The sequence below is a fragment of the Seriola aureovittata genome, chromosome 22 (assembly GCF_021018895.1).
Source record: "Seriola aureovittata isolate HTS-2021-v1 ecotype China chromosome 22, ASM2101889v1, whole genome shotgun sequence".
In the NCBI taxonomy this organism is placed as follows: Eukaryota; Metazoa; Chordata; class Actinopteri; order Carangiformes; family Carangidae; genus Seriola; species Seriola aureovittata.
Genome location: NC_079385.1, coordinates 9,844,972 through 9,870,414, shown reverse-complemented (window position 1 = coordinate 9,870,414; position 25,443 = coordinate 9,844,972). Strand labels below are relative to the sequence as shown.

Genomic DNA, 25,443 nt, shown 5'->3' with positions numbered 1-25,443 from the left:
GCTTTAGCAAAAGGGGGTCTTTAAATATTTAAGGTACGAGTACGATCACACATTGTTACTCTAAGAATAGAGGGGAACAAAGGGTACAAATCTTTCACTTGGAAATCATTTACATTTCATTGCTGAGGATCTGCTCTGAGACTGATGTAATTTCTGAATGTTGAATTTGAGTGTTTTGTTTAAAAAGTATACAAATTTTAACAGACGTGCCACACTTCCTGCTGGCTGAAAATAAACAAAAAAAAAATCCTATCTTATCAGCGTTCTGTCACTGCTAATGCACTTTTATGCACTTTTCATGTCAGCAAGCACATTAATAATTTGTGTGAGAGAAATAACAAACAAATATCACGTGGTGTAAGGAGGTAGGCTTCTTCGGCCTCTTGTCAAAGTCAATTAGAGTCCTCAGGTAATGACCCTATTTGCATTGTAAACCAGGCCCTTGAGTGAGAGGGCTAATGGGGCCACTACCTGAGGAGATTAATTGAAAGTGACATTACTTGAACTCTCCAGGTATTTTTTTTCTTGCACAGCCCACTGAAAAATCGTCTCATCTTATTTTAATGTCATGCCACAAGTCTAAACAGCGAGGCCAAGTCTTTGGAAAAAAGAGGGAAAAAAAAAAAACGACACTGTGGTGCATTCGAATAGGTAAACACATAAAAGGTGTGGGTACTGCATCATTTTAGGTTTACAAATGCAAAAGAATGTATTACAAAAGATTGAGCAATTTAAGCGCACATGTGTTATGTACTTCAGAATTCAACAATGTAGCAACAAACTTCTAAGATATCATGTTTACAGTCCATTATGACACATGCCATAATGCAACAATGCATGTAATTTTCCGGTGTGCTCAGCATGCAAAAACTGCACACAGATGCTGACAGCCATTGTGTTCGTGTGATTATCTTTAATGACTCACAACATCATAAATATATCAAAATGAATCACCTCAATGCTAACAGCCAGTTAATGATGGCTATTATAGATCTTATGGATTGAGAGAGGACTAGGGGGGAAAAGCACATGCAGTCACATTTTCTGCCATTTGACAAAAAGAAGTACTGATGTTCCATCTGGAAAAAACAGATGGTGAATAAAGAGAAGTGTCACACATTACTGCCACCCCCTCTTGTCCTGTCTAATTAGTCATATTATATGTAATTATAATATGGTTATAATATTATCAGTATACAACTCTCAGGTCTACCTCCAATACAAAAAAGAAGGAAACAAAACACCATTAATGTACCCATCTGCTTTTTTTCCCATATAAAGCGACAGCAAAAGCAGTAATTTGTTCTCATGGCCGAGGGCAGGAGAGTGAAAGTGTTGTATCCCACCCAATTGAGCGGGAAGAAGGGATGGATGGATGGATGGATGGATGGATGGATGAATGGATGAGTACACGGCTAGTCGGAGCAGGTGGCCACCGCCACACTCTAATTTATTTAATATTGTAAAAGAAGTGACCTTGAGATCAGAGAAGTGCTGAATTTATCCCCAGACGGCAAACAGAAACAATGGAGCCGTCCTAATTGTGACATTACAATCCAGCACACAGTGAGCGATCAGAGGGGGATTGATTAGAGGAGTGGAAAGGTGGACGACTTTGTGAAAAGGTCATTGCACGCTCTACCTGGAGTTTCTAATATTTTCCGCCTCCTCTGTGAATGTGGAATAAAGTGAAAGAAAGACAGAAAAGTACAACTCCTGTGTGATTACAGACTTTCTGGACAGTGATATTTTCCCCAACGCATTAGTGAAATAAGATGGTAATTTCCTGGGGCCAGGGTGTATCCAGGCAGAAAATGATAAAAGGAAATAAAGATAGAATGAATGGTGGGGGGGCCTTTTTTTCTCCCTGCTCTTCCAGCAGGGGGGCTGACGTGGAGGTTAATTGAGAGGTTAATAGGGGGTGGTGTCGGCTGAAGGTCAGACTGCTGTTCCAGTCAGCAGGAGGTCCCTGCTCCCTGATGACCTCACTGAGTGTTGTTGGCCATGTTTCCATGTTAGTGCTAATGCTGCACTCTGAGCACCCTCTCTAATAGAGACAAGACCAGAGGAGAAGGACAGTGCAACACAGAGCTGTGAAAGAGGTGAGAGGTTACAGATGCGGTCATCATGAAACTTATACTTTGTGCTGCAACGCTGCCCCATCCACAAGAGAAAAAACAAGAAGGTACAAGCAGGCAACAGATCCTGTACCAAACTCTTTAAATTACATTTAATGTCAGGGCTGCGACTAGCAATTAATTACATTTTTGACCAATCTGCTGCAGAAACTTATAGAAACCAGTGAAAATGCCAGTTATAACTTCCCAAAATCGAGGAGATGTATTCAATTGTTTTTTTGGATTACCGATCCAAAACTCAAAGACATATACTAACAGTTTAATATCATAACTGACAAAGAAATGCAAGATATATTCAAATGTGAGAAGCCAGAACCAGCAACTGCTCTGATCCCACTAAAATGATTTGACAATTATGAAAATAGTTTCCACATTCAAATGAAAGAGAGGTCTGTTTGTTACCAGAGTGGACTGAGAGTTTGCTCCTGTAACAACTGGAATATGATGAAGAAATGATCAACACATTTAAAAAAATTCGTGCAAAACAATAATCATTCATTTTTTTAGTAATATTTTATTTTCTAAAAACTGTTCTCTTTGAGATGGAAGATAATGTACAAAACTAATAAAATGAGTTGTGAACTCCAAGTTAAGAAATTATGCACCAGGATGGAAATGAGACGGATCAAGTGTACGGCACAAAAAAAAATTAACAGTATAGTATAGGAGGACAACTACTGTAGCTACATGTATACATGTTTTCTTTTAGATAAATTCTTCACATTATCTATATAGTGTTTTCTTGACACTCCTTAGCACAGACGAAACATGTGGCTTGAGTTAATCATAAACATGAAAATGAGGTTTTCTTTCTGCACATTCTCTGCTGCAGAGGTGCCCGTCCAGCTTCCTTATACACAATAACAGTGCGCCATTAAGACGAGCTGTACATGACAGCACATTATCTTTGTTGGCATTACGAAGGGACATTTTTTTGTTACCATTTATCAAGCAGTGCTAATGAGGGCCAGCATTAAGTATCATCACTTAAACAACATCAAAGCACATCTCCAAGACAAGAAAATGACTCCACTGGTGATTCACCGCAACCTCATCTGGAAATACACAGAATTAAGGAACAGAAAAAAAAGAGAAGAAAACTGCCTTTACCCTGCATTAGTTTACCATTTCAGCTTGACAGTTCATGATTCCCTTTTTGTATTGTGAGTCACTGGGCTTCATACCCGAAAGCCGCTTATATGGCAACCAGGGTCACCGTTTTTTAATTCCTTATCACACCCCTCATGAACAGAGTGCAGTTCAACAAGTCATACTTACACAGTATGTATGTAAAATAGCATCACAGAGAAGACTTGTACCATATGCAGCTGACAAAGTCTAATCATTGATGGCTAACATTAGAGGAGGACTTTCAGAGAAATAAAGATATAAGCTGTAGACATTGTTTATCTTAACATTGCAGAAAACTGTGCAGTGAGCTGGTCAGAACCTTTTGTATTAAAAATGTGAGGATCTGCACTGTATTTCCAGTAAACCCAAGGCTTCAAACACTGCCAAATCAGGAGGTGTAAGATGAGATTCTTTGGCATAAAAATGTTTTCATCGACGTTCCAGCACTTTGTAAGATTTAGCTATCAGCAATTTTGTGCAGTTCTGTAATAATATACCATTTCAAAAAATGTTTCAAATAAAAAAGTATTTAGTCCTGACAGTAGCAGATGATATAATGTCCTGATTCACCTTTGATATTTCACCAGTTTCAGCTGTTCTGCAGTGCTACAGTAGATGAGTGAATGAAAGTCTGTGTTGCAAAAATACAGTATGCAACTAAGAATGTATGAAGTGTCACATAAACCTGTTACAGTGTTGTACAGTACTAAGACTGCAACCTCAGCTTCTGAGCATCAAAAAACCGGAAGTATTGAAAATGAAAACAGAGTAAATGTTATCATTTTGTTTAGTGTACGCAACACGTCCGTCACCAAAATGACAAAAAAAAAAAAAAAAAAAAAAAAAGGCAAGATAAGATACAATTACTCAGCATTCCTGATGTAATAATAAAATCTTTTAAGGCAGTCTGTGATAATACTTTTTTTTTCGCAAAGGATAGAATACTTAACAGAGATGACTTACTATAAACTAAAGATTTAACTGACATGTTCATATATCTGGAGTTACTGTAGCCCCTGCTGAGCTGATTTTGATGGAGAAGCCCAGTGTCAAAATACATCTTTCAAAGCATGCTTTACTCAACCGCACCATACTATTACACACACTGAACAGTCATCACACATCACAAGAAAAGGACATCCACAAACACATATACTGAACATCACACACACATACACACACCCACACACACTTGTTCCCTCTGTCTGCTGCTATATTTTAAGTGACAGCAGCAGCAGTGTCCTTCTAGATTCTCTTGTGGGCTCCAGTTATCCCCCTCAGAGACACCCTGGTCCTCACCAGTACAGGCCTCCCTATGTAGGGAAGCAGATGCCGCAGCACTCCATACAGATCTCCAGGCAGTCTGAGGACTCGCAGCAGGCATCCATGATGCCACAGTCCATGTCACAGGGGCAGTTGCAGTCATCGCCCAGGTCGTCGGTGCAGCAGCAGCAGCAGCACGCCTCTGACGTGCATGCGCCACACGAGGCCTGCGCCACCACCATGTTGCAAAGCGTAAGGAACTCACAGAACAGGCAGGCCAAGATGCAGTGGACGCAGCAGTCTGGGTCCATGTCAGAGCAGCCAGGGTGATAAGTTGTGAAGTGACATAAATATGTGAATGAAATAAAAATCAATCAAAGAGAACAAAAACACAAAACAAGAAAAACACAAATCTGCATGTGTCTGTAAATTAATTTCGTTACATGTGAATATTTTAAGTTTTATACTCACTAGAATTAGTGCCTGTTAAAAACAGTGCAGAGTGAGTGAGTGAGTGAGTGAGTGAGTGAGGATACATGCATGGCAGGCTGACAGGTACAATAGAGTAGGTATGAGGCAGAAGGGTGAGGGCTAACTAGGCAGGGGGGACAAAGGAAACAAGAGAAATTCAAAGAAATGAATTCCTCTCCTGCAGTTTTGATTAACGGACTGTTAAATAATTGTGGCATTATCATGCAAACTGCTGGGTTGATCACACAAAGATGATTAGCAAAGTCCAAGAGTCTCTCCCTGGCAAATAGGTGGATTAATGCTGGCAATGCTCACACCTCTGATTAACATTTAACCTCTTCACTTTATGTGGCTGGTGGCAAGTTTCAGCCTGTTGTTTCACAGCAATAAAGAGTTCCCCTTTAAATTACCAATGTGCCCATTAACCATCACAAATCTGTTTCTGAATGGCTGAATTAGTTACATATTTCATTAAAATGCTACTAAGCTGGTTTGAATAGGTAATGAAATAAGAAAAATGTAAAGTTTTACGTAGAATCTTCCACTGACACAGTATGTTAGTGACGGTACAGAAGAGTTTAACCCCCAAATATTTCAACTCTAGCCAGAAAACATCATCAAAACAATCTAATTCAACATAGGCATTATATTCATTAATTAAATTAAATCAAATCAAATCAAATCAAATCAAATCAAATCAAAGACTTAATTTACCCATTCTCCTTTAAAAAAAAAAAAACAACTTAACTTGACCTAAACTTGTCAGTCATAACAGGTGAAGTAACTTTTTCCAAACAGCAAAAAATGTAATTTGGAACAAAACTATTCATTGTGTTGCAGGAAAAAAATAAAGCACAAAGCACTGAAGCGATAAGTGCAAAAGGTGAGATTAAATACAGAACAATGATTGTTTATTCAGACCTCACAGATTCCCAAATAAGAGTTAAATGCTCACAATTTATGATTTCATTAATCCAGCTGCTCCACACTAGAACTTCTGTAGTTGTATCCAAGTCACTAAATCATACTAAGTATCATTCGCTGAGTGCGCCTGGCATACACCCCTTGCAGCTGTCTCCTTTTTGAACCGAGGCCAGCACAGCGCCACTGCTTTGGAGTGTTAAAAAGACATGATGTGGATGGATGCAGAAAAATAGCATTACAAACAGGGCACATTTGCATAACTTTCATCAGGCCATCTTGAGCTGTCAGAAGGGGCTGTTACTGATTGGGTTAGAGGGAAAGTGAAAGGAGGAGAGTGTGGAGGACGGCATGGGAAGGCAAGCTGAGGACCGCTGGATGCTCATGTTTGATTAATCAAAGTGGATGGGATTTTTTTCCTATTTTTGCGGTGCTCAGGGCTGCAGAGCTGACCAGAAGCATTAGCTGACTGCGATACAAACAAGATAGAGAAGGGAACATGAAACGAGCAAGCGTGTCTACGTGCCTGTGTGTCTGTGAGGGTGCCTGAAGTTTGAATGCATCTTATTATACTTATCTGAGACCATAACACTGGCAGTGATGGGAGATGCATGAGAATAAATCCATCACTATTGAACATCTGGTGCGGACATGCAGTAAATTGCTGTTAGCCAGATTGTGGATTTGTTTCATGCTAGAAAAACAAAACTCGTACCACATTGTATACTGGCATTGACTGTAGTGTACTGTCATCTAAGTGCAGCAAAATGCCAATGAGAGCAATAAACACTGCCCAGTTTCAGCAGCATGCACAAAACCTCAAAGTTCAACCTAACAAACTTTGAAGGACCCAGAGGGTAAAGCCATGCCAGCGTTCAGACTGTAACAGCAGACGGTGAATACGATATAAACACAGTACATAGGCATTAGGCAGCGGCCGGCCATCTCAGCTATTCACTTGGATGTATAATTCAACACCAGCGATTAGTCTGGATCTTAGAGAAGCCAGCAAGAAGGAGGGGAGCGGGGGATGGGGGGTCGTATACTGTACACAAGAGAGCTGGACGCAAGGCACATCTCCATGAAAACAGAGAGAGACAGACAGAAGGACAGAAAGGCAGACAGACACAGAGTGAAATCAACCAACAGACAGACAGAACAGCACACACTGACACTGCTCCTGTTTAATGTCAGCGAGCTGCGATGAAGCCCAGAGTTTGCAGGGCCAAAAACAGCGTCCGGCGCCTCTGAGGAAATAGTTTGAGACATCTGGAAAGCTAACATCAAAAAAGGGGAGCGGCATGACACAAAACAAGCTGGATGGGCCTCGGAGCGGCAAGCTGTGCAAAACATTCAAACTCACAAAGAGGGAGAGAGAGGGCAAGATAGCTAGGCAGACAAAGATAAAGAGAGAGAGATTGATCAGACAAAGCCTTGGTGGCCAAGGGAGTGCATAGAAGGCACACATGGGTAAAGAGGGCAGAGGATGTGGGTTACACAGCGGAGGTCCACCACATGTACTTTAAAGCAGGTCTGTTTATAATGTATGACTGAGGGAAAAGTAGAGCTTACACAACACACACAAACACATCGAGGTTTACAGCATAGCAAAAGTCTGCGCTCGCAGCCTTGGCCCTAAGTCTCTAAATGAGGCTAAAGCAGCTTTGAGACCTTAACTGATTACACACAAATTAACAGAGACACAAACTGGATGACAAGAGTTGAGACAACCCACCCCGCTAAACAAAAGCGTTGTGGTAAATGACTCCTCAGAAGCTGTGGCGTTATCACAGATTGGCTTCGGTGCCAACGGCATGTGCCAAGAAACACAGGGAGCAGCAGAATCCCCAGAGCTAGTTCATGCTAGCTTACGCCTTTTATTTCCTGTGTTCAGGGGGCTGTTTAGGAGGCTAATTTCACAGGCAAACAGATTATGTTAATCCATGTAAACATTCAAACACAACAGCTTGGCTGTTTTCCTGGGGGAAATAAATAGTTGAGAGCGAACATATTGATTCTGAGAGCTCTCGTGTCTGCAAATAAGCAACACAAAGGCCATAATGAGACAGACTTGTTGAGCTGCTGTTGTTTTGTTTTTTTTTCATCCTCTCGCTTCTGTCCTTTACCAATTAAGATGTTGAAAACATAAGGTGTCTGGGATATCTCTAGTGGATACATCCCACCTTTACTTGTGAAGTTTTGCGGATGTGTACAGTACGTGCACCTTCTTGTTTTGTTCACCTGTAACTCAATCTGATGTGTATTTCAAGTACAGCATTATCAAAGATCTGACCGGCAACTTTTCTGACCATTGTGAGTCATGCAGCAAAGGCCTTGGGTTGAATGAATACATAAGAATAGCCACTCTACTTTAAAGAAATATGCCTGCACAATAATATTGTATGGGGCATGAAAGGATAGAGAACACATGCATGTCCACAAATACATGCACAGTAGTTGGAGGAGAAATGCAACAAGGCCCTGGTAATGAGGGCCAGGGTGGTGCTGACGGGATGTAGGGAGAACCAGAAAGGGCCCAGAGAGGTGTGAGGGGCCGTGAGGGGCCTGAAGAAGGCTGGTCACGACTTTTAATAGGCACCCTGCGCTCTCAGGCCTCGTTAGACGGTCACACCTATCTCCCCAATGGAAAAGGACCAGCCAACCGCCTTCATTACTGGACTCACCTCAGCCTTGCACCTGACAAAGTGACGGCTTCCCTGCATGGCAAACAGACTCTCTGACTTGTTGTTAAAGAAAATAAAAACCACAGGAGCGGGATGAGATGTCATTTGCTTGGCAGGAGTGATAAATATGAGAGGTCATGCACTCCCATCATTAAAAGGTAAGAGAAGGTAAGAATTTATTATCAATATCTATTATTTCAGGAGGCCTCCCAAGAACAGCTTCTTAAACACAAAAACCACTTTGATGGTGATGATTTGATGGTGTTCTCATTTCACTGTGTGACTGCATGTTAGGGATCAGGTGGTTTTGCTGCACAGTATTTTATTAGATTAGATTAATTTAACTTTTTTAACAATTTAAAACTACCAATTTATGTTTTTTTATGATGACTGGAGTGTGTTTATGAATGCGGATGTATCTGAAGCAATACACAATAGAATAATGCCCTGACTGACCTCAGTTCCAGAGATATCCCAACTACAAATGAAATGAATTCATGACCAACACAAGGAGGGATGTAGAAAGAGAAGGATGCAAGCGAACAAATGTTAGACACGTTAGTATGAGGATCAGTTGTCAGTATGTGTGTAGCTTTCTGCTCTCTATATTTGCTGTCCATCATAACTGGTGTGTGGATACTCACCCTCTGGTAAAGGAGCTTTCTGCGACCCAGTAGAACTGCCTTTGCTGCGTCTGCTGCTGTCACTGTTGACCGACAAGCTGGACCTCAGTTTCCTCTGCATCCTCTGTGACACAGGTGTGGACGGCTGCTTCCTGGGCTGCTCTGTAGTCGGCGCAGTCGCCACTACTCTTGTGCCAGGGCCTGACCCACCCATGACGCCCATGTTGCTGATGTTGGCACCGCAAGTGCATATGCGCGTGGCCCCAGCCCCGCCGATGCCAGGGTGGATTCCACTGCCATTACTCAGCGCGGGCGTGCCAGTGCTGTTGTGGCGAAAGCCATTTTTGTCCTTGGCAGCGTCTCCCTCGACAGGCTCCGAGGACACTGGCTGAGGCTCAGACTGAGGTTGAGCTGGAGGGAAACATGAAGAAGAAAGGATATCTGTTTTACTCCTGTAAAAAGTTGGGTGTGTGGATTTTGTACAATGACTTAAATTAGTATTTAAATCATCAAATTTCCCTGGAGTATTTCATCTGTTGTGCATTTATTCAGCTGAAACACCTGCAAGTCTAAATACAAAACAAATAAAACTGAATATTGAACAATCACAGAACATTACTTATATACATATATATATATATATATATATATATATACACACACATATATATATATATATACATATATATATATATATATATATATATATATATATATACACATATATATATATATATATATATATATATATATATATATATATATATATATATATATATATATACACACATCATATACAGTCTTTCTGATGTGAATGTAGACAAAACACTACCAAACACTAAGATACAAGATCAACAAAAGGAACTAGTGGTTTACCTTATTAACTTACTTAGCATTTATGGTGTTTATTTTTTAAGGAAGACAAAGAGTTGCGGATTCCTTCATCCATACGCGGCTAAACGCTGTAACTTTATTTTAACTGAAAGAGAACTTTATCTGCACTCTCTGCACCTTACACTTCATATCATTTATTCACATAAAAAGTCACAGTAGCTTGTGATATTCAGTTCTTACAAACCGAACACAGATGGAGACACCTTTCTCAGCGAAATCACTCTCAGCAAATCTTGCCACCATTTCCTAACATGATAATATCGATCATATGGCAAACATTTCAACCCGGAGTGACAGAGAGAAGCGGAGAGATACAGGAACCTTATATGTGACAGGTTCACAAAAGCCACTGCTGTAGGCAGAAAGACATTTGTGGGAGCAGTACCCAGGTGAGTTAAGACAGTGTGAGAGAAAGAGAGATTAATACAGAAAAAAGAGAAAGAGAGCCTGTGATACTGTGCATATACAAAATAGCTGCTGTCTGCAACAGTAATGATCTCCTTTCCTCTGAAAGCTCAGAGATGGCCTCAACTAGTCTTACTAAGTGTATGTGTGACAGCCACAGAAAGTCAGGAGACAGCGACCTGTCTGATAAGAAAGAAGGCGAAAGATGTGAGTGAGCAAAGGAGGTGGCATTTTACTGAGAGGAACACCTGCACATTCAGCTCTACTGGGAGTTACTCCTACATTACCTTCCCTCCACATCAGAGCCACTGTGCATGTGCACACGCCGCCAGTGCATGGTTAACTTGAGATTTTGTGAATTATTCATCTCTTTTTAAGTTTTTCTGTGTGAACCATACTTATTCATTTTTTTCTAAACTATACTTCCTTCATATACATTGAATATATAGTATCTTCACTACCAAACTCTGAATTCTGCCTTATTTACCAGATGTATAGTGCTAGCTGGCTTGTTTAAGTGTTTTCCAGCTGTCCAAAAATCAACAAATTTTCCAAAGTAGATGCAAACATAGAACTTAATATGATGCTGGTAATTTCTTTCCATCTCTATTTTCTTTCTGTCAGCTCACCAACAAGTACAATTACGGTTAACAAGAGAGGGCGAGAGTGTGGGAATCGGGCCTCGCGCTTTTTAACAACACATCACTCTGGGAGAGGCCGGACGTGAATGTGGATGTAAAACAAAGCAATTAAATACACACACTGGGTTTTCGCCTTCTCCTCATTCAGGGTTCTGCATGCTGCTCTGATAAACAAATATAGACTTTAGGGATCAGGATTCCATGCAATTTGAATTAGACAACTGGGTAGCACACGATAGAATTCATTATTCAGTGATTTAAGACCATGTTGATGGATTTTCTTCTCCAAAAGACAAAAGCCTTGCAGCCTGCCCATGACAATGTGAGGAGAGACTAAAGCTTGCTAACAAGGAGACTCAGAGTAGGCTACATCTGTTGTTGTTCTTCAGTTTTACCCCTGACAGCTGCAACTGGGCATGTTTTTCACCTCTTTTTTTTCTCCAGCGCTTACTTTTTTCTTAAGCTGTGCCAACCAATATGAAAAAGAAACCATGGAAAACACACACTTAGGGTTTCCTACACATTAACACAGTGGTATGTACTCATTTTGATTTACCAGGAAGACATTTGAATTTCTAAATAAATTACTAATCTTTGAAATCTTAGTGCATTATACTCATCTGGAGTCAGTTAATTTGAGTCACACCCTAGCAAAATGTTTTCATCAACAAGACTCACAAACCAGATAATAAAAAGTAGCTCCTCATTTGGCTGTGATTTATTCTTTTAGTTTTGTCCTGAAGATGGTTGGATTGCTGTCTTTAGATTTACACTGACAAAGATTTAAATCAAGGATTAAATGAATTGTATCCAATCCAATCATCATTCCAACAATTTCTTCTTTATTTACATTATTTTCTTCATCAGATGTAGCCTCATACTTTGATGTGCGAACACAAAAAGCACTGGCTGACTTTAATGGGGATGACAAGGGAAATCCCTCTCTACAGCTCATGATCCAAACTCACTGGCAAAGACCACATACACACACAAACATTGCACAATTCGCAGCTAACACCGCACAATAATAATAATTCACCTGTTTCTCCAAGTCAGTACAACACAGCAAATTCCTGTGTAGAGAATAAGAGTTCCTTAACAAATCAATCACCCACAGTGTCTTGCGTAATAATAGTCGCTATTCCCATTTAGGTTAAGGGATCTCGCCACATGGACTCACACACAGACACATGTTCATGCACAAATAGGCCAAAGTAGACTCGGAGGCATAATTACCTTTCCTTTTGAGGAAGTCAAACCTTCAATTTACCAAAGTACAAATAGTTATTAAGGAACCACCACGTAAAACCCAGAGTACATAAGCAGCAACTCAGGTTTCTGACACGCTGCAAAGCCCTAAAGAGTGGTTCAAGTCCGAAGAGAGGCGCGCTTCAGTGGCATGTTCTTGGATCGTCTTTACACATTCACAGTCTTTATTTTTATCCTGATGAACACAGTGACTAAGATGAATGGACACGGTGGAAAAATATTCATAATCATTGATCACGATAATGATGATACTGTCAAGGATGGCAATGACAGACTTGTACAGCCACCAAGAGACAAATGAAGACTTAATGAGAAAAAGCAGAAATACAGTAAGTCCTGTTGGAATTGTGCTAGGGTGGTAAGTTGGGGAAACTTTCATTGTACATGCAGTGCAATGAAAGAGAAATGTATAGCATTTGTTCTGAGTACCTCATGAGGATCATCTGGTTGTTCAATGTGTGCTGTAAAACTGCATACAATATAGATTTAGGAAAAAGCTGGCATTTGTCAAGTCCACTTTGAAATGTATCAAAAATTGTGCATTTTGCATTATATAAGTCAATCCAAATGAATCACTGTGAATTTTACTATATAATAGACATTTTAGAAGTGTGCACAAAACCTCTATGAGCTTTTAATATGGGTACACAACTACACAAGACTAGACTTCATAACTTCAAAATAAGATAATGCAGTGATGAAGTTTTTGAACATAAAGTTTGTTTCCACATCTGAGGATACAAGTGATTTATGAAATTATGAGCTTGCCCTGTTAATAAATCCTGACGGAGCAGAGGCACGCTGCTACTGCATTGTTCCTATAACACAGCAGGACACACAACTAGCATCAAAATTTAGTATGAACAACTCCCAGCAAATATTCAAATTATAAGAGTTGTGTGGTTGCCACAAGCTTGTAGAGATGGGTACATGTCCTGAGATAACCGAATGCACACAGCCTGACAGGTTGCATTAAAACACCACGTTTGGAGGATCAACTGGACGCACACATACACACACACACACGCACGCACGCACGCACGCACGCACGCACACACACACACACACACACACACACACACACACACACACACACACACACACACACACACACACCAAATTGGACTTGTAACCGCCCTATTTCTAGCACATCAACAACTGTTGAGAGTGTACATTTGTAGTTGAATAAAACATGGTATTCCCCTACACACGCTGTCACACACATCACAGGGGAAACTAGGGGGTGAGTAGTTCTTGACTGTCTAAGCAGCATCCCAATTTGGTCCCAGCTACTAGTAGCTGACAGCCTCAAATATCTGGGGAGCATTTTTAAAAGGCCAGTGTTTGATGGATTCATGAAGAACACACAAATATAATTGCCATTTGTCACTGAGTCTTCAGTGGCTGCGCCACACAGGGACCGAGCACCGGAGTGCCTGGAGAGCGCTGGAGCTGTGCCAGAGCTGTGTGGGGGATCGCTCTGTATGTAAAACTGAGTATATAAACACCTCCGTTTTTGTCACAGAAAATAGGTCCTACAGGAGGGAGCTGGAAATTGCACCCAAAAGACAGAAGAAAGAAGAGGAGGAGTATACATATATGTGTCACAAGCCTACTGGAGCTCTCACACACACACACACACACACACACGCACACACGCACGCACACACGCACAGAGCAGACCTACCAGGAAGGAATATGCATGTATGCATGTCAACTGAAACAGAGCTGTATAAACAAGAATTCTAAAATAGTCGAGAACATGAAAATATAACACAGAGGTCAAACAGGGCAGTGAGGAGATTCTCATTTGCACACTGCTACGCCCAGAGTCGCAGGTAAAGCAGGGAGCGGATTGAACAACCACACAAGCTCTGTGTTTCTAAAGCTCAGTCCTTTTTAATATTAATGCCCCTGAGAGAGAGAGAAAGAGGGAGAAGGAGACGAAAGGTGTTTGCCTTGGCTTATTAGAATGCCCATCATAGAGAGCATACAGTTATTCAAATGTCACATCATGTCAGCCAAATAAACACCACAACCCAGATCTTGTATTCATCTCCTAATAGCCGTTATTACACAATGCTACGAGTTTGTGAGTTAACACTGAATGGAATATGAGAGCTGAAGAGACACCTTTATTTTTAGTTATGAGTCCCAAACAGAAATGTGTAGAATACATAGCAGCAGTTAGCTCTGAAATGCTAATTCTTCTAACATGGACAGTGTTTTGTTTATCTTTTTGTGCCTTGTATTAGAAAAACATGTATATTTTCTGCTCGGCTGGCCATGTACCTGCATGATTGAAATGCTAATTTGTAAATGTGCAATGACCTAGCCAGACTCGTCTTACCACCACCGCCGCCACCCCCTCCTCTCTCTGCCAAAACAGCCTGAGGTATCATCTCTCCTCCTAACAAACAGCAGCACGTGGAACAGCTCCTGCCTTTCAATCCAAAGGGATATATTTTCTCATTAGAAATTATACATCTTCCCTGTCCATATTTATAGACGCAAAACCAGGGGAATTATACTGCAGACAGAGCGAGGGGGACACAGAGAAAGAGGAAAATAGTACAATGAATGTTATTACAAAGGGCTCCGATTGAAATTTTCCTTGGGTGTATCAAAGCCTCGTTTACCGTTTGACCTTCCAAACTCTTGGACAAGGACTTTCTTTATTGTCTGGAAGGACGCGTTGGAAGGAACAGACTTGAAGATCATCATTTAAGTGTCCCATCACAATGACAAAAAAAAAAACTAACTGTGATTAGTATCAATATAATGCCGATATCAGCAGTGTGAAATAAGGCAAATTAACGATGTCAACTGACAACCAAGAACTAGCATGTGATTAGAAAATTACTCCTGTAATGTAAAGATGTGGGTGCCATGCCAAGTCAGTAGCCTTGTCTTGAGCGTTGACACAGAGTGGATAGCGACCTGACACAGGCTAACAGGAATGTCACTTGTTCCAATAGATATGAAAAATATGTGACTCTGGACATCATACTGCAATCCTGGCCCTGTCAGTTAACACACACCTATGATGTTTTGTATTTATCCAAGATAAAATGATGATGATGGCTGCGCAGATGATGATGGCCGCTGAGGATAGCTAAATTACTTGCTCTGATATTGGATCTTCATCAGCAAAAGTGACATGCTCTGTATGTGTGTGTGGGTGTGTTATGGTAGCCTGTAACAGAACTCTATTAGCTGTCTTCACCTGTCAAGGCTGATCATATTGTGTAGCATCTCAGTTAAGCAGGAAACATCACATTTTTGTCTGTTTTTCTATCCCATTCCAGGACAGTCAGTGGTGACATACTTATTTCCCAACCTGTTTTAATTCATTCTGACAGTCATTCAAATTTGGCTCTTCCACCCTGCTGAAGGGGAAGTGACACTTGAAGACAGCGCTTAATATTATTTCCAATCCTCCCTCACCACCGCTGCCGCTGCCGCTACCACATTCACCCAACCAAGAGAGAAGCAGAGTGTCAGGGGTTTCCTAATTTCAAATTTCGCTGCTGATTGAGTGGAAAAAATAACCCCCTTCGGACCTTGTTCTGTTTAATTACATTTTACAGTAGCAAAGGCAACTTGAAAGACTAGAGCTTGATTTGACGACATGAACCTCTCAGCGTACTTGGTGCATAAGGCTGGTTAAGGTGTGTGCACGTGTGTGTGTGTGTGTGTGTGTTTGTGTGTGTGTGTGTGTGTGTGTGTATCTGTGTGTGTGTGTGTGTGTGTGTGTGTGTGTGATGGGAAAGGGAGGGCAGGTGGTGGAGGAAGGGGGTGATCAATTATCCTTTGATTTCAAAACGGAACATTTTCCCAGATTAATATGTCTGACTGTTATCTAAATCATTGAAACTCCCAATGAGATGCCATTTTCTCTTACATGAATCATGTTGAGGGGAAGTCATTCACACTCAGCCCACCCCCTCACGGCCAAGCTCCGGCCACAGAGGTCTCTGGTCTCTCCAGTGTTGTGTGGAATTTGGCACGGTGCTAATTTGAGTGCTACTAATGTAGCAGAACGCAAGACATCAAGGAGCCTTACAACCTGGCAGCTGTGAGAGACACTAAATGGTGCGTTATTCTCTTCCTCTCCTCATTTCTGAGATGAATTTGTACGAGCCTGTGTCTGCATTAAGCTTTGTCAAACGCCTTTCATTCTCCCTCATCTGTTTCTCACCATCCAAGAGGGGAGAAAGAGTGTAGTATAAAGACAGCCGAATGCTCGACTGCAGTATCTTTTAAAAGCTGCACATCTTGCACAGATTTAGGCTTTACACGGCTAGCTACCACAATTTCTAGAAAGATCAATTATGACGTGACTCAGAGCAGGCCTGAGGGAGCTGCCAGGCTCCATACTCCAAAAACGTGCTCCACCCTCTCCTCGCTGACGACTCAAAAACAAAAACTGAGCAACAGAGCAGGAGTGAACGGGAGGGTGAGAGGGGGGAGGGAGGGAGGGGAACGGGGTATTTTCAGTTTCAGTTACATCGATGACTCAAATATTCCACCGGCTTCAAAATCTCTTCGCTGAAGTAGAAGTTCCACAGGAAACTCATTCGTTTGAAATTCAACGGCAGGCACGCAGACTTGCACATGCGCACATTCATCCTTGTGCCCATATACTCAAAGGCATACACATGCATAAAGGCAGACACTGGGACAACCACACACACCAAATAAACAGCCACTGTGGACACAGACACTATTGGAGTCAGGGATGAGGATCTGGCAGTAGCGCTACCACTCCCTAAAAGCAAAAATACAGCTGAGGTCTGTCTCTGGGTCAGAGAGGGGATAGGCAGTCTATCAAAATACCCACATACCTAGTTCCTTTATTTGCTCAGTATCAATCTCAACATTAACCCTCTACTAATGGGACAGCTGTGGGTCAGTGCCTCACATCTTTGGGATGCCAATCAAGGCCTTAAGCTGAGAGATCAGCCTTTGAGACAGAGTTGCTCGTCTGCCTCTGAGTGGCTTTTTAAACACAGAGACGCCTGCATCGATTTTAGCTCTAGCCTGAAAGAGAGGGGGGGGGTGTATTGCACTCATCGGGGCCTGTGTCTGCTGTGGCTGTCTGTGTGTCTGGACGGGAGCCATCCCCTGGTCCCTGGTCACCCTCCACTGATCAGGGGGCCTGACAGAATGACCTCGCAGAGAAGCACTGAACCTGCAAACATGAAGGGGGCAAGGAGCTGGAAGCTCGAGGGGGTCAGGGCTGGTGGGGGCAACATCAGCAGAGATCTCAGTAATAGAAAAGGGTTTTAACCTTAATGTTGGAGCCAAAACCCTGTTAGAGGCCAAGTAATCCCCCCTGCGCTGCTCTCATTTGAACTAGCTGATTTTTTTCTCTCTCTTCTCTCTGTGAGTGGCCTGCGAAACGGCACTGACACTGACTTGTGTGGCACAGGTCCGGGAGACAATAAACATGAGCAGAGCTGTCCACCTACTTCACCTGCGCTAAACAGACAGGCGATATAAAGATAATGGTGACTGGGTTTCAACTGTACAGATGTGCCGTTAGGGAAGTACTGTGCAGTTTGAGGTACTTCAACTTAACTTCAGTTATTTTTATGCCACTTTCCACTGTGTAATCTGATTGCTTAGTTACTACTTACATTGCAGATTTAGATTCTAAATAAAAAACACAACTGACTTGTATTAGATTAGATTGCAACTAACAAAAGTTGCATCACCTAAACTAATTACAAAATTTAACTATTGCATCCTTCTGTCTTCTGTACTTTTACTTTCATTTTAAGGACTTTTCTTCAGTATTATTATGCAGTAACCTACTTTCATTGATGTAAAAGATCTGACTATTTTCCACTACTGCAGATATGTGCTGCACAAGAACCATTTAGACACAAAGGTCAATCGGTGTTAAAACGACTCTGAATATCCAAATTCTCAGCAATGAAGAAAAAAATCCACACTCTTCCTCCACAATCAAAATCCATATATGTTGCCTTGTATCTAACATAAGCACTTAAAAGACTTCAGTCCATGAATTGAGGTATGCATATCTAATCATTTGGCTCAAGTATTTTGAATATCTTCAAAAAAAAAAATTCACAGTGAATAGGCTCGGGCACTTCGGGTAAAATATGCTAATTAACACACTTGAAATTTCCCATATGAAATCTATCTGCACCAAGACAATGAGAAAATAATTACAACAGAGGTAGAATTACAATGGCCATTTTAATCAACCCCTACACTAGCATTTCACCCTATTTATACAGTTTTTGATTCCATGACCCACTGGTAAGTAATCACTTGAAAATTACGGTTCAGTTTATAATAGGTCTATGCTTTAGACACATTATTTCTGCAGAGACAGGGCTCTGAGGATTACAATAAAGATATGAATTTTGCATAACAACAATCACCATGCAGTTCCTATAGCTGAAAAAAACATTCTGGGTTAAAAAGTCTCAAAGTACTTAAGTAACTTTGGAATATACATGAGGCAAAGTGTGACAGTCTGAGAATGTTGATTCAACACTTGGGAAGCAAAAATATTTCAGCGCTGATGATGAAAATGATGATGAAGAGGCACTTGCCCTTTGTTTTATCTTAGTCTAACTCTGCCAACTGTCTGCTATCATAACACTTTATAGTTTTGTATATGAATATTAATTGTTGCACTGTCAAGGAATGTTCTTGCAAGACAGGTGTAAGTATGAGACACTTTCCCATTAAACAATCCCTTTTACTGCATTTATTAGGGGTCACAAATTCACTTCTGAAAGGTCAGTTCTGCACACAGGTAATAACCTTGAAGGTGTGCCACTAAAGAGTCCAATCAGGGATTCACACAAAGGTCAGACTAATGTCTTCCTTTAAAAAAAGAGAGTCATGTTATTTGACCTTCCTTTTTCACTACAGAATTTCCCTGAGATAAAAAAACAGACCTGTTCTTTGGGAAGCTAGTAAGGTCATCTTTATCAACCACAGAAGCATTTTTAAAAAAAAAGTATTTGACAATCCGGTGAATAATGTGACGATTAAACTCCTAAAACTGGTCCTGGGTGGTAGCAATTTATTTCTTGGCAGGGACTAGGAAGCTAAGGCCCTGTTTGCAGGAGATATCAGCTGCTTGAAAACCCAGAACGGTCTCTTGAGGAATGTCTGTCTCTCCCACAAGATTCTCCCTCCTCCCCCAGGATGGCGGAGCCACAGAGGAACCGTTCATTGACAAAGGCCTTAGAGGAAGGGCAGAATTGTACTTCTTTTTCTATAACAAGCCACAGTGGTTGGCAATCCCCTGAGCAACAACACGTTAGCTTTTTTACCAACTATGTGGATTTCTGAAACAACAATTTCAGCTTTTTAGGTCACACATCTAATGATTAATTTCTGCAACTGTGTGGCAAGATTAAGTTACTCTTGCACACTGTTTGCTGCACTCTCATGCAAATGCATGCTATGCTCCACAAAGAACAGTTTTAAATTACTATGAAACCACTGCCATGTTTACTTTCCTGTTTTAAAGAGGACCCACTCGTTAAAAAGACAACTTGTCAAAACAATGTTGTCATAAATGAAATAGGATCCGTGTTGTTATTACAACATTACAATAGGCTTCCTCTTGTTGTGAAAAGTAATCATCCACATACTGTACACAAGCTTTAAGTCGGACAGCGCAGAGAAAAAACAGTGAGAGCCAGGATGTAGGCGAGCAGATGATTTCTTATTGATTTCCTGTTTCTGTGTTGAAGAGGGCTCTCAATTATCCCTGCTAGGGAGCACTCTGATTGGCTACCTCAACAAATAAAATCACAGTGAGATTGCTACGGTCTATGTAACAAAAAGGTTAACTTGAGCTGCACTAAATGTAAGGATTTCCAACTTTGATTTAACCACAAACAGAAATAGGTACATAAAATTTTTAAAAAGATTATCACAGCACAAATTTGGGGTTTCATCTTTATTTGACATGACTATTTTAAGAGAAATAGCACAACTTCTTCCCTCTTCAATTCCCGCAGCAGACAGTCTGTGTGTGTGCATATGTGCGAGAGGCTGTGTGTGGGTGCTTTTCAGGGTGAAGGGGGGGTTGCCTTCAATTACAACGCAAAACTGTTGTCACAGGGGCTTATCTGCCTAGATGAAAGAAAAGCATGCCTCCCTCCAGAAGTGCAATACTCCACATACCTGCCAAACTAAAAAGACCTCGACAGAAAATCTTTTTTTTTTTTTTGTTGTTGTATCTGAATCTCTTTTCTTCGCTGCTTTAGTAAACAAGCCACTGGCAAGTCATTAAACTTAATACAAAAAAAAAGGCAGGAAAAGGCGCCATGGAAAAGTTAACAACCTAGAAACAAAAGAACTGTTGTGTCAAATGCAAACACAATCCTTATTACAGCGAGACACTTACATGGATGGAAGCAATCAGCTGCTATTAGCCTTTGCTGACACATCTCACTCTTCTTAGAAACAATAAAACACACACTCACACACACACAAAACTTTTAGCCGGTTTTCTTTTGTGACCTGCACTCCATAGCTCAGTATCAAGTCATTTAACTGAACAAGAGTGCATCTAGACTTAATTAGACCTGCTAATAACTTAGCAGTTCAATGGCTAATAATTGTTTCTAAGACCTCCCTGTATCAGGACATTTGCATAAAACAGTGTGTGATTAAATCAGAGGTACAATATGGGCTTCCGAAGTTATAAAATCAGATTATAAAATGCAGGAAAAAAGCCAACCATGATTTAAAACATATGTTACTAGTATGGTTACTGGTTACTGGTAGGAATAATATACCTGAAGACACTGTTTAACAGAGAAATGCCTCTAGCAGCTGGTGCAATTCTTGTCCAATAGGTAAATGTTTGGTACGGGGTAAAAACATTGTGGCTAAGATGCAATCAGTGCGTTAAGACAGTAAATGCCAGAACCACAAACAGGATTTCCCCACTTCCACAACACAGGCCTGAGGGTTGGAAGGGGAAGCAAAAACGGAGAGGCGAGCCAAGTTTTGGTCATTATGGCAGAATGAGAGAGCATGCATATTACCACTCACTTGCCAAGAGACCATGGTGCTATCTTGATACTATTATAATTGGAAACACTGAAGCTAATATTTTAGTTGGCTAACTGACCCTACCTTGTGCATGCACACTGTGCAACTGTCATAACAAGTATTCTTCACAGCTGGAGCATGTTCATAAAAGGATGAAATTATAACCATTTAAATGTTAAATAAAACATTGCTAAACACCTACAACAGTTAAACTCAACCATCTGACTATGCAAGCAGAATATGTTAATCATTTTCACTGTCTCCAATTAAACAGCTCATTGTTGTTTATCATTAAAAATAACACCAAGATATCCTGCTGTCCGCCCACAGCTTTCCCAGGTCGTTAAAACTTACTTCTTACAGGCTCGCAATAATTAGGCTTCTCATCTGTCACGTGACTTTGTCCTTCAGTGGCTGGTTTCCTGGGAGACGGTGTTCTTCCTGATGATTCACTGTCACAAGCATCTAGGGTCACAAGCATTCAATGTTAAACATGGTTGAATAAGGAAAACCTGTTGCACACAAAGTTAAGAAGCAAAATATTATGCTGCGTGGTTACTACTAGAAAGGGCCTCAGTTGTTTAATTTAATGTTATGCTATTATGAGCGCAACTGTTCTAAATTAACATGTCTTACAGCCATTTCTCCACAAACAGATGTAAACTTTTACTGCAGGGTCAGCCACAGTGGACAGAATATCAGGGACAGCTGGACGAGCCAGAGGTGCAGAGGTCACTCTGCCTATTTTTGCCAGAAAAAACACAGGCCGCTGGCAAATGGTTGCACAACATGGTGGGGCGCTTCAGGTAAAGGCCTTGCCAGAGCTCTGGATCTCATTTTCTCTCCCTCTGCTCCCGGGTGTGCTCTACCTGCCAAGCTTCATTTTACTGCCATAAAGGCTGCATTCATCTAAATCGGAAAAAGTATGTGGGCAAAAACTCTAGGCCTGATAGCTGCGCAAAAACACAAGAGACAGTTTCACTCATCTCACTGCGCCACTCTAAACCATGTCTTCACTCTTCTTGACTTCAAGACTTGCTGACGCTTTGCTCATTGCACACTGCTGCTTTGTTCAGTAAATAAACCTTCCACAATGACTTTATTCACTGGTTTGGTGCCAGATGCCTGCTCATAGCCCAGTGTTTCTCTAAGCCTTTAAGTTTTCAGTAACATACTGTTTTCTTGAGCCACTTTTTTGTGTCACCTTCAAGAAAAAACAGCTAAGAATGATTCAGCAAAAACTAACATCATGTTTACCAAAGCTTGATGTGTTTGTTCCAGTGCTACAACACTCTCTGTCTGTGAGCAGTAATGGATGGAGGAGTGGAACGGATGGCCGCCAGCCAGCAGTTCTCGGTAGATATGGCACATATCTCAACTTGGAGCTGATGTATGGTAACGGCAGTTGCGTTAGCAGCAGTACTCTGTGATGCATCGCAGTATTTAGTGATCACAGTTAGAAATAAATTGGTCTATTCTCAGTACATCCACAGTCCCCTGAGAGGGGAAATTCAGTCTTTACTGCAAGCGCCTTTGAAGGTCCAGCGAAAATCCATTCGCAATCCAGCAGCCCCAGTGATTGCTTACTTTGTCCTACTTTGCTATTTTTTGACAGTGCCATAATGATGCTTGGTATAAATAGGATGGTTAACGGTTCATTGCTTGTTTGAAGGAAAATGAAAAGGGGGTGTGGGGGTAAGCTTATTTTACATGTGATAATCTTAGGGGCAACTAGAAAGTTAATTAAAAACTATAATTGGCTGTGGTTGCTGTTAATAGTCACCAGGGCGTTTCTTCAGACTTTATTGAGGAAAAAAGCAAAAACATTATCAAGGCTTAACATGGGAGCACAGATACTGATGTATACTAAAAGTCACATGAATATAATTTAACAAGACAAGGCTGATATTGTCCCAAGCACACTGATAAATGCTGATATGTACCAGTAATCTGTTAATGCATTCATTGACTCACTCTCTGCATTTCCTTTTTAGACAGTTTCTCTCATGTTTGACCAGGCAAGCAACAAGAGTTCTTGACAGAATATGTCACTGATATTTATAGCTCATTTTAATTTCTAGTGCACTGGCAGCATGGAGGAAAAAAAAAACTCCATCAACATTCACAAGAGAGAACTTCATGTACACATGAGCCGTGCATCATACAGCAGGGATTCCTAAATGTTTGCATGTCACAGGGCGTTTAAACAGACACACTTACTGTATGGTTTGTGGACCACGAGCATTTGGGTGTGCAGACCCAATGAAAGCAGAGTTATGTTGTTAAATATGAACCAGTACATATCTGGACATATTTACACTTTGGTGGTAATTTTCCCTGACTATCCTGCCAATCAAATACTGGTTACATTACTACATGCTGCAGGACCTCAGGTGACCCTCTTCAGGCACCCATAGAACCCTAGACCCACTTTTTGTGACCTAAATTAAATTTTGTTTTTCCCATGCTATTCATGTCTGGCCTGTCCTGTGTGCCCTTACCGTGTGAGTCTGACAGCAGGGGATTTGTCTCTTGCTGGGGGCCCTTGCCTGGCCCTGCCGGCTCATCCGGAGGAAGGACGGTCTCCTTGGACATGAGACAGTCGTCTTTTTGGGACACACACGGCAGAAGAAGTTCCTCCCTTTCCCTCAGCCTTCAGCGCTGTGAAAACCAATGTCTCATCATCAGCACAGGCTTGAAGACACGAAGCAACACCGTGCGGGTCATTATTCAACTTGCGAAAGTCGTCTGCTTATTCACACACCGACAAAGTGACGTCGAGCTCCAGTAAAACTTAGTGGAAATTTCCCTTCTCTCGCTTTTTACATAAACTTGTTGAAAGAGTCCATGTGCAGTCCATTTGTTCACACACTCCCTTTTCTTTATCAAAAAGCGACGGACGCTTGCTAAGTGCTGTTTATAGCTAAAGCGGACATATTGTTTATAAAGCATAACTTACCTTTCAAACATGACAACTCCCTTGCTTCAAATCTGACTTATTTCCATCCTTCCTTCCTCCAACTCTTTCCCTGGGACGGTGGGAAGAAAAACAAGAAACTGGGTGAAAGAGTAACTTCGCGTCCACAAACCTAACTTAACGTAACTTTGGTAGCCAGTTTGTCCCAGTCCTACTTAGTCCAGCGGTTGTTGACGTATAAAAAAAATATCAATAATAACGTTCGCGACGCCTCCGACGTTGAGTGGCGGTAGTTTTCTGAGGATAGTTGCGTCTAAAACATTTTCATCATATCCGGATTCCTGCACTACAGCCAGTGAAGCCACTCTTCACTCACTTTGCTTCCCTTGGCGGCAGAGAAGTGAACAAAGCCCTCCCTAAACATGTGTTCTTCAAAAATAAAGTTAGAGAAACTTTAAAATAAAGTAAAATAAAATATACCGGAGCTTTTTAATCTACTTTTCTGTGTTTTAAAATGTGTGAAAATTAGTATAAAGTTTTGAAATATCTGTCAAATATATTTAGTGTGCCCTACATTGGCACTTAAACATTACATAAAAACTCTGAAACTTACTTTGAAGTTTATAACTTCTCATAGCCGAGTTGCTCCGTTGTCATGGTGATCATTATGATTTTTTTTTTTTTTTTTTTAAATAGCCTATACCTGTTTTTAGGGAGGTCACTAACGAACCTAGTAGTGTAAAGTTGCACATGAATTTTTAAAAAGTGAAAGTGTAGCTGGATTTTTTTTTTTTTTTTTATTCAGTGGCATAATATAATATGTTTTTGAACACTTTACACTTATATACAGAATAAGTCATCAACATCGAATAAAGCAGTCATTAGTGAACACTCAAAATGTAATTCAATTAAACCTTATGTTTCTAAAGGCTTTTACTGCCTAACGATTGTTCATTTAAAAGTTGCAATATGATTTAGTAACCCTGGGAACAATAGGTCCTCTATGACAGCTCAAAAAACATATAG

At 40.9% G+C, this 25,443-nt stretch overlaps 1 protein-coding gene across 1 annotated transcript; it reads right to left on the bottom strand.

The window, feature by feature from the left end:
• Window positions 1-2,632: 2,632 nt before the first annotated feature.
• Window positions 2,633-25,443, bottom strand: mdfic (MyoD family inhibitor domain containing). The gene is made up of 5 exons (XM_056368096.1): window positions 24,460-25,443; window positions 24,002-24,161; window positions 21,855-21,965; window positions 9,253-9,642; window positions 2,633-4,833 (listed from the first exon to the last, which is right to left on the bottom strand). The coding sequence occupies exons 2-5, from the start codon at window positions 24,093-24,095 to the stop codon at window positions 4,583-4,585; spliced, it is 846 nt and encodes a 281-aa protein (XP_056224071.1). The 5' UTR covers window positions 24,096-24,161; window positions 24,460-25,443; the 3' UTR covers window positions 2,633-4,582.

What these genes read in the sequence shown, in the direction of transcription:
- mdfic (XM_056368096.1), bottom strand. Translation starts at nt 24,095, where the DNA reads ATGTCCAAGGAGACCGTCCTTCCTCCGGATGAGCCGGCAGGGCCAGGC. An exon ending in CCTGCTGTCAGACTCACACG is followed by an intron (nt 21,966 to 24,001) that starts GTAAGGGCACAC and finishes TTGTGACCCTAG; the next exon opens with ATGCTTGTGACAGTGAATCA. An exon ending in GAAAGCTCCTTTACCAGAGG is followed by an intron (nt 4,834 to 9,252) that starts GTGAGTATCCAC and finishes ACATGGACCCAG; the next exon opens with ACTGCTGCGTCCACTGCATC.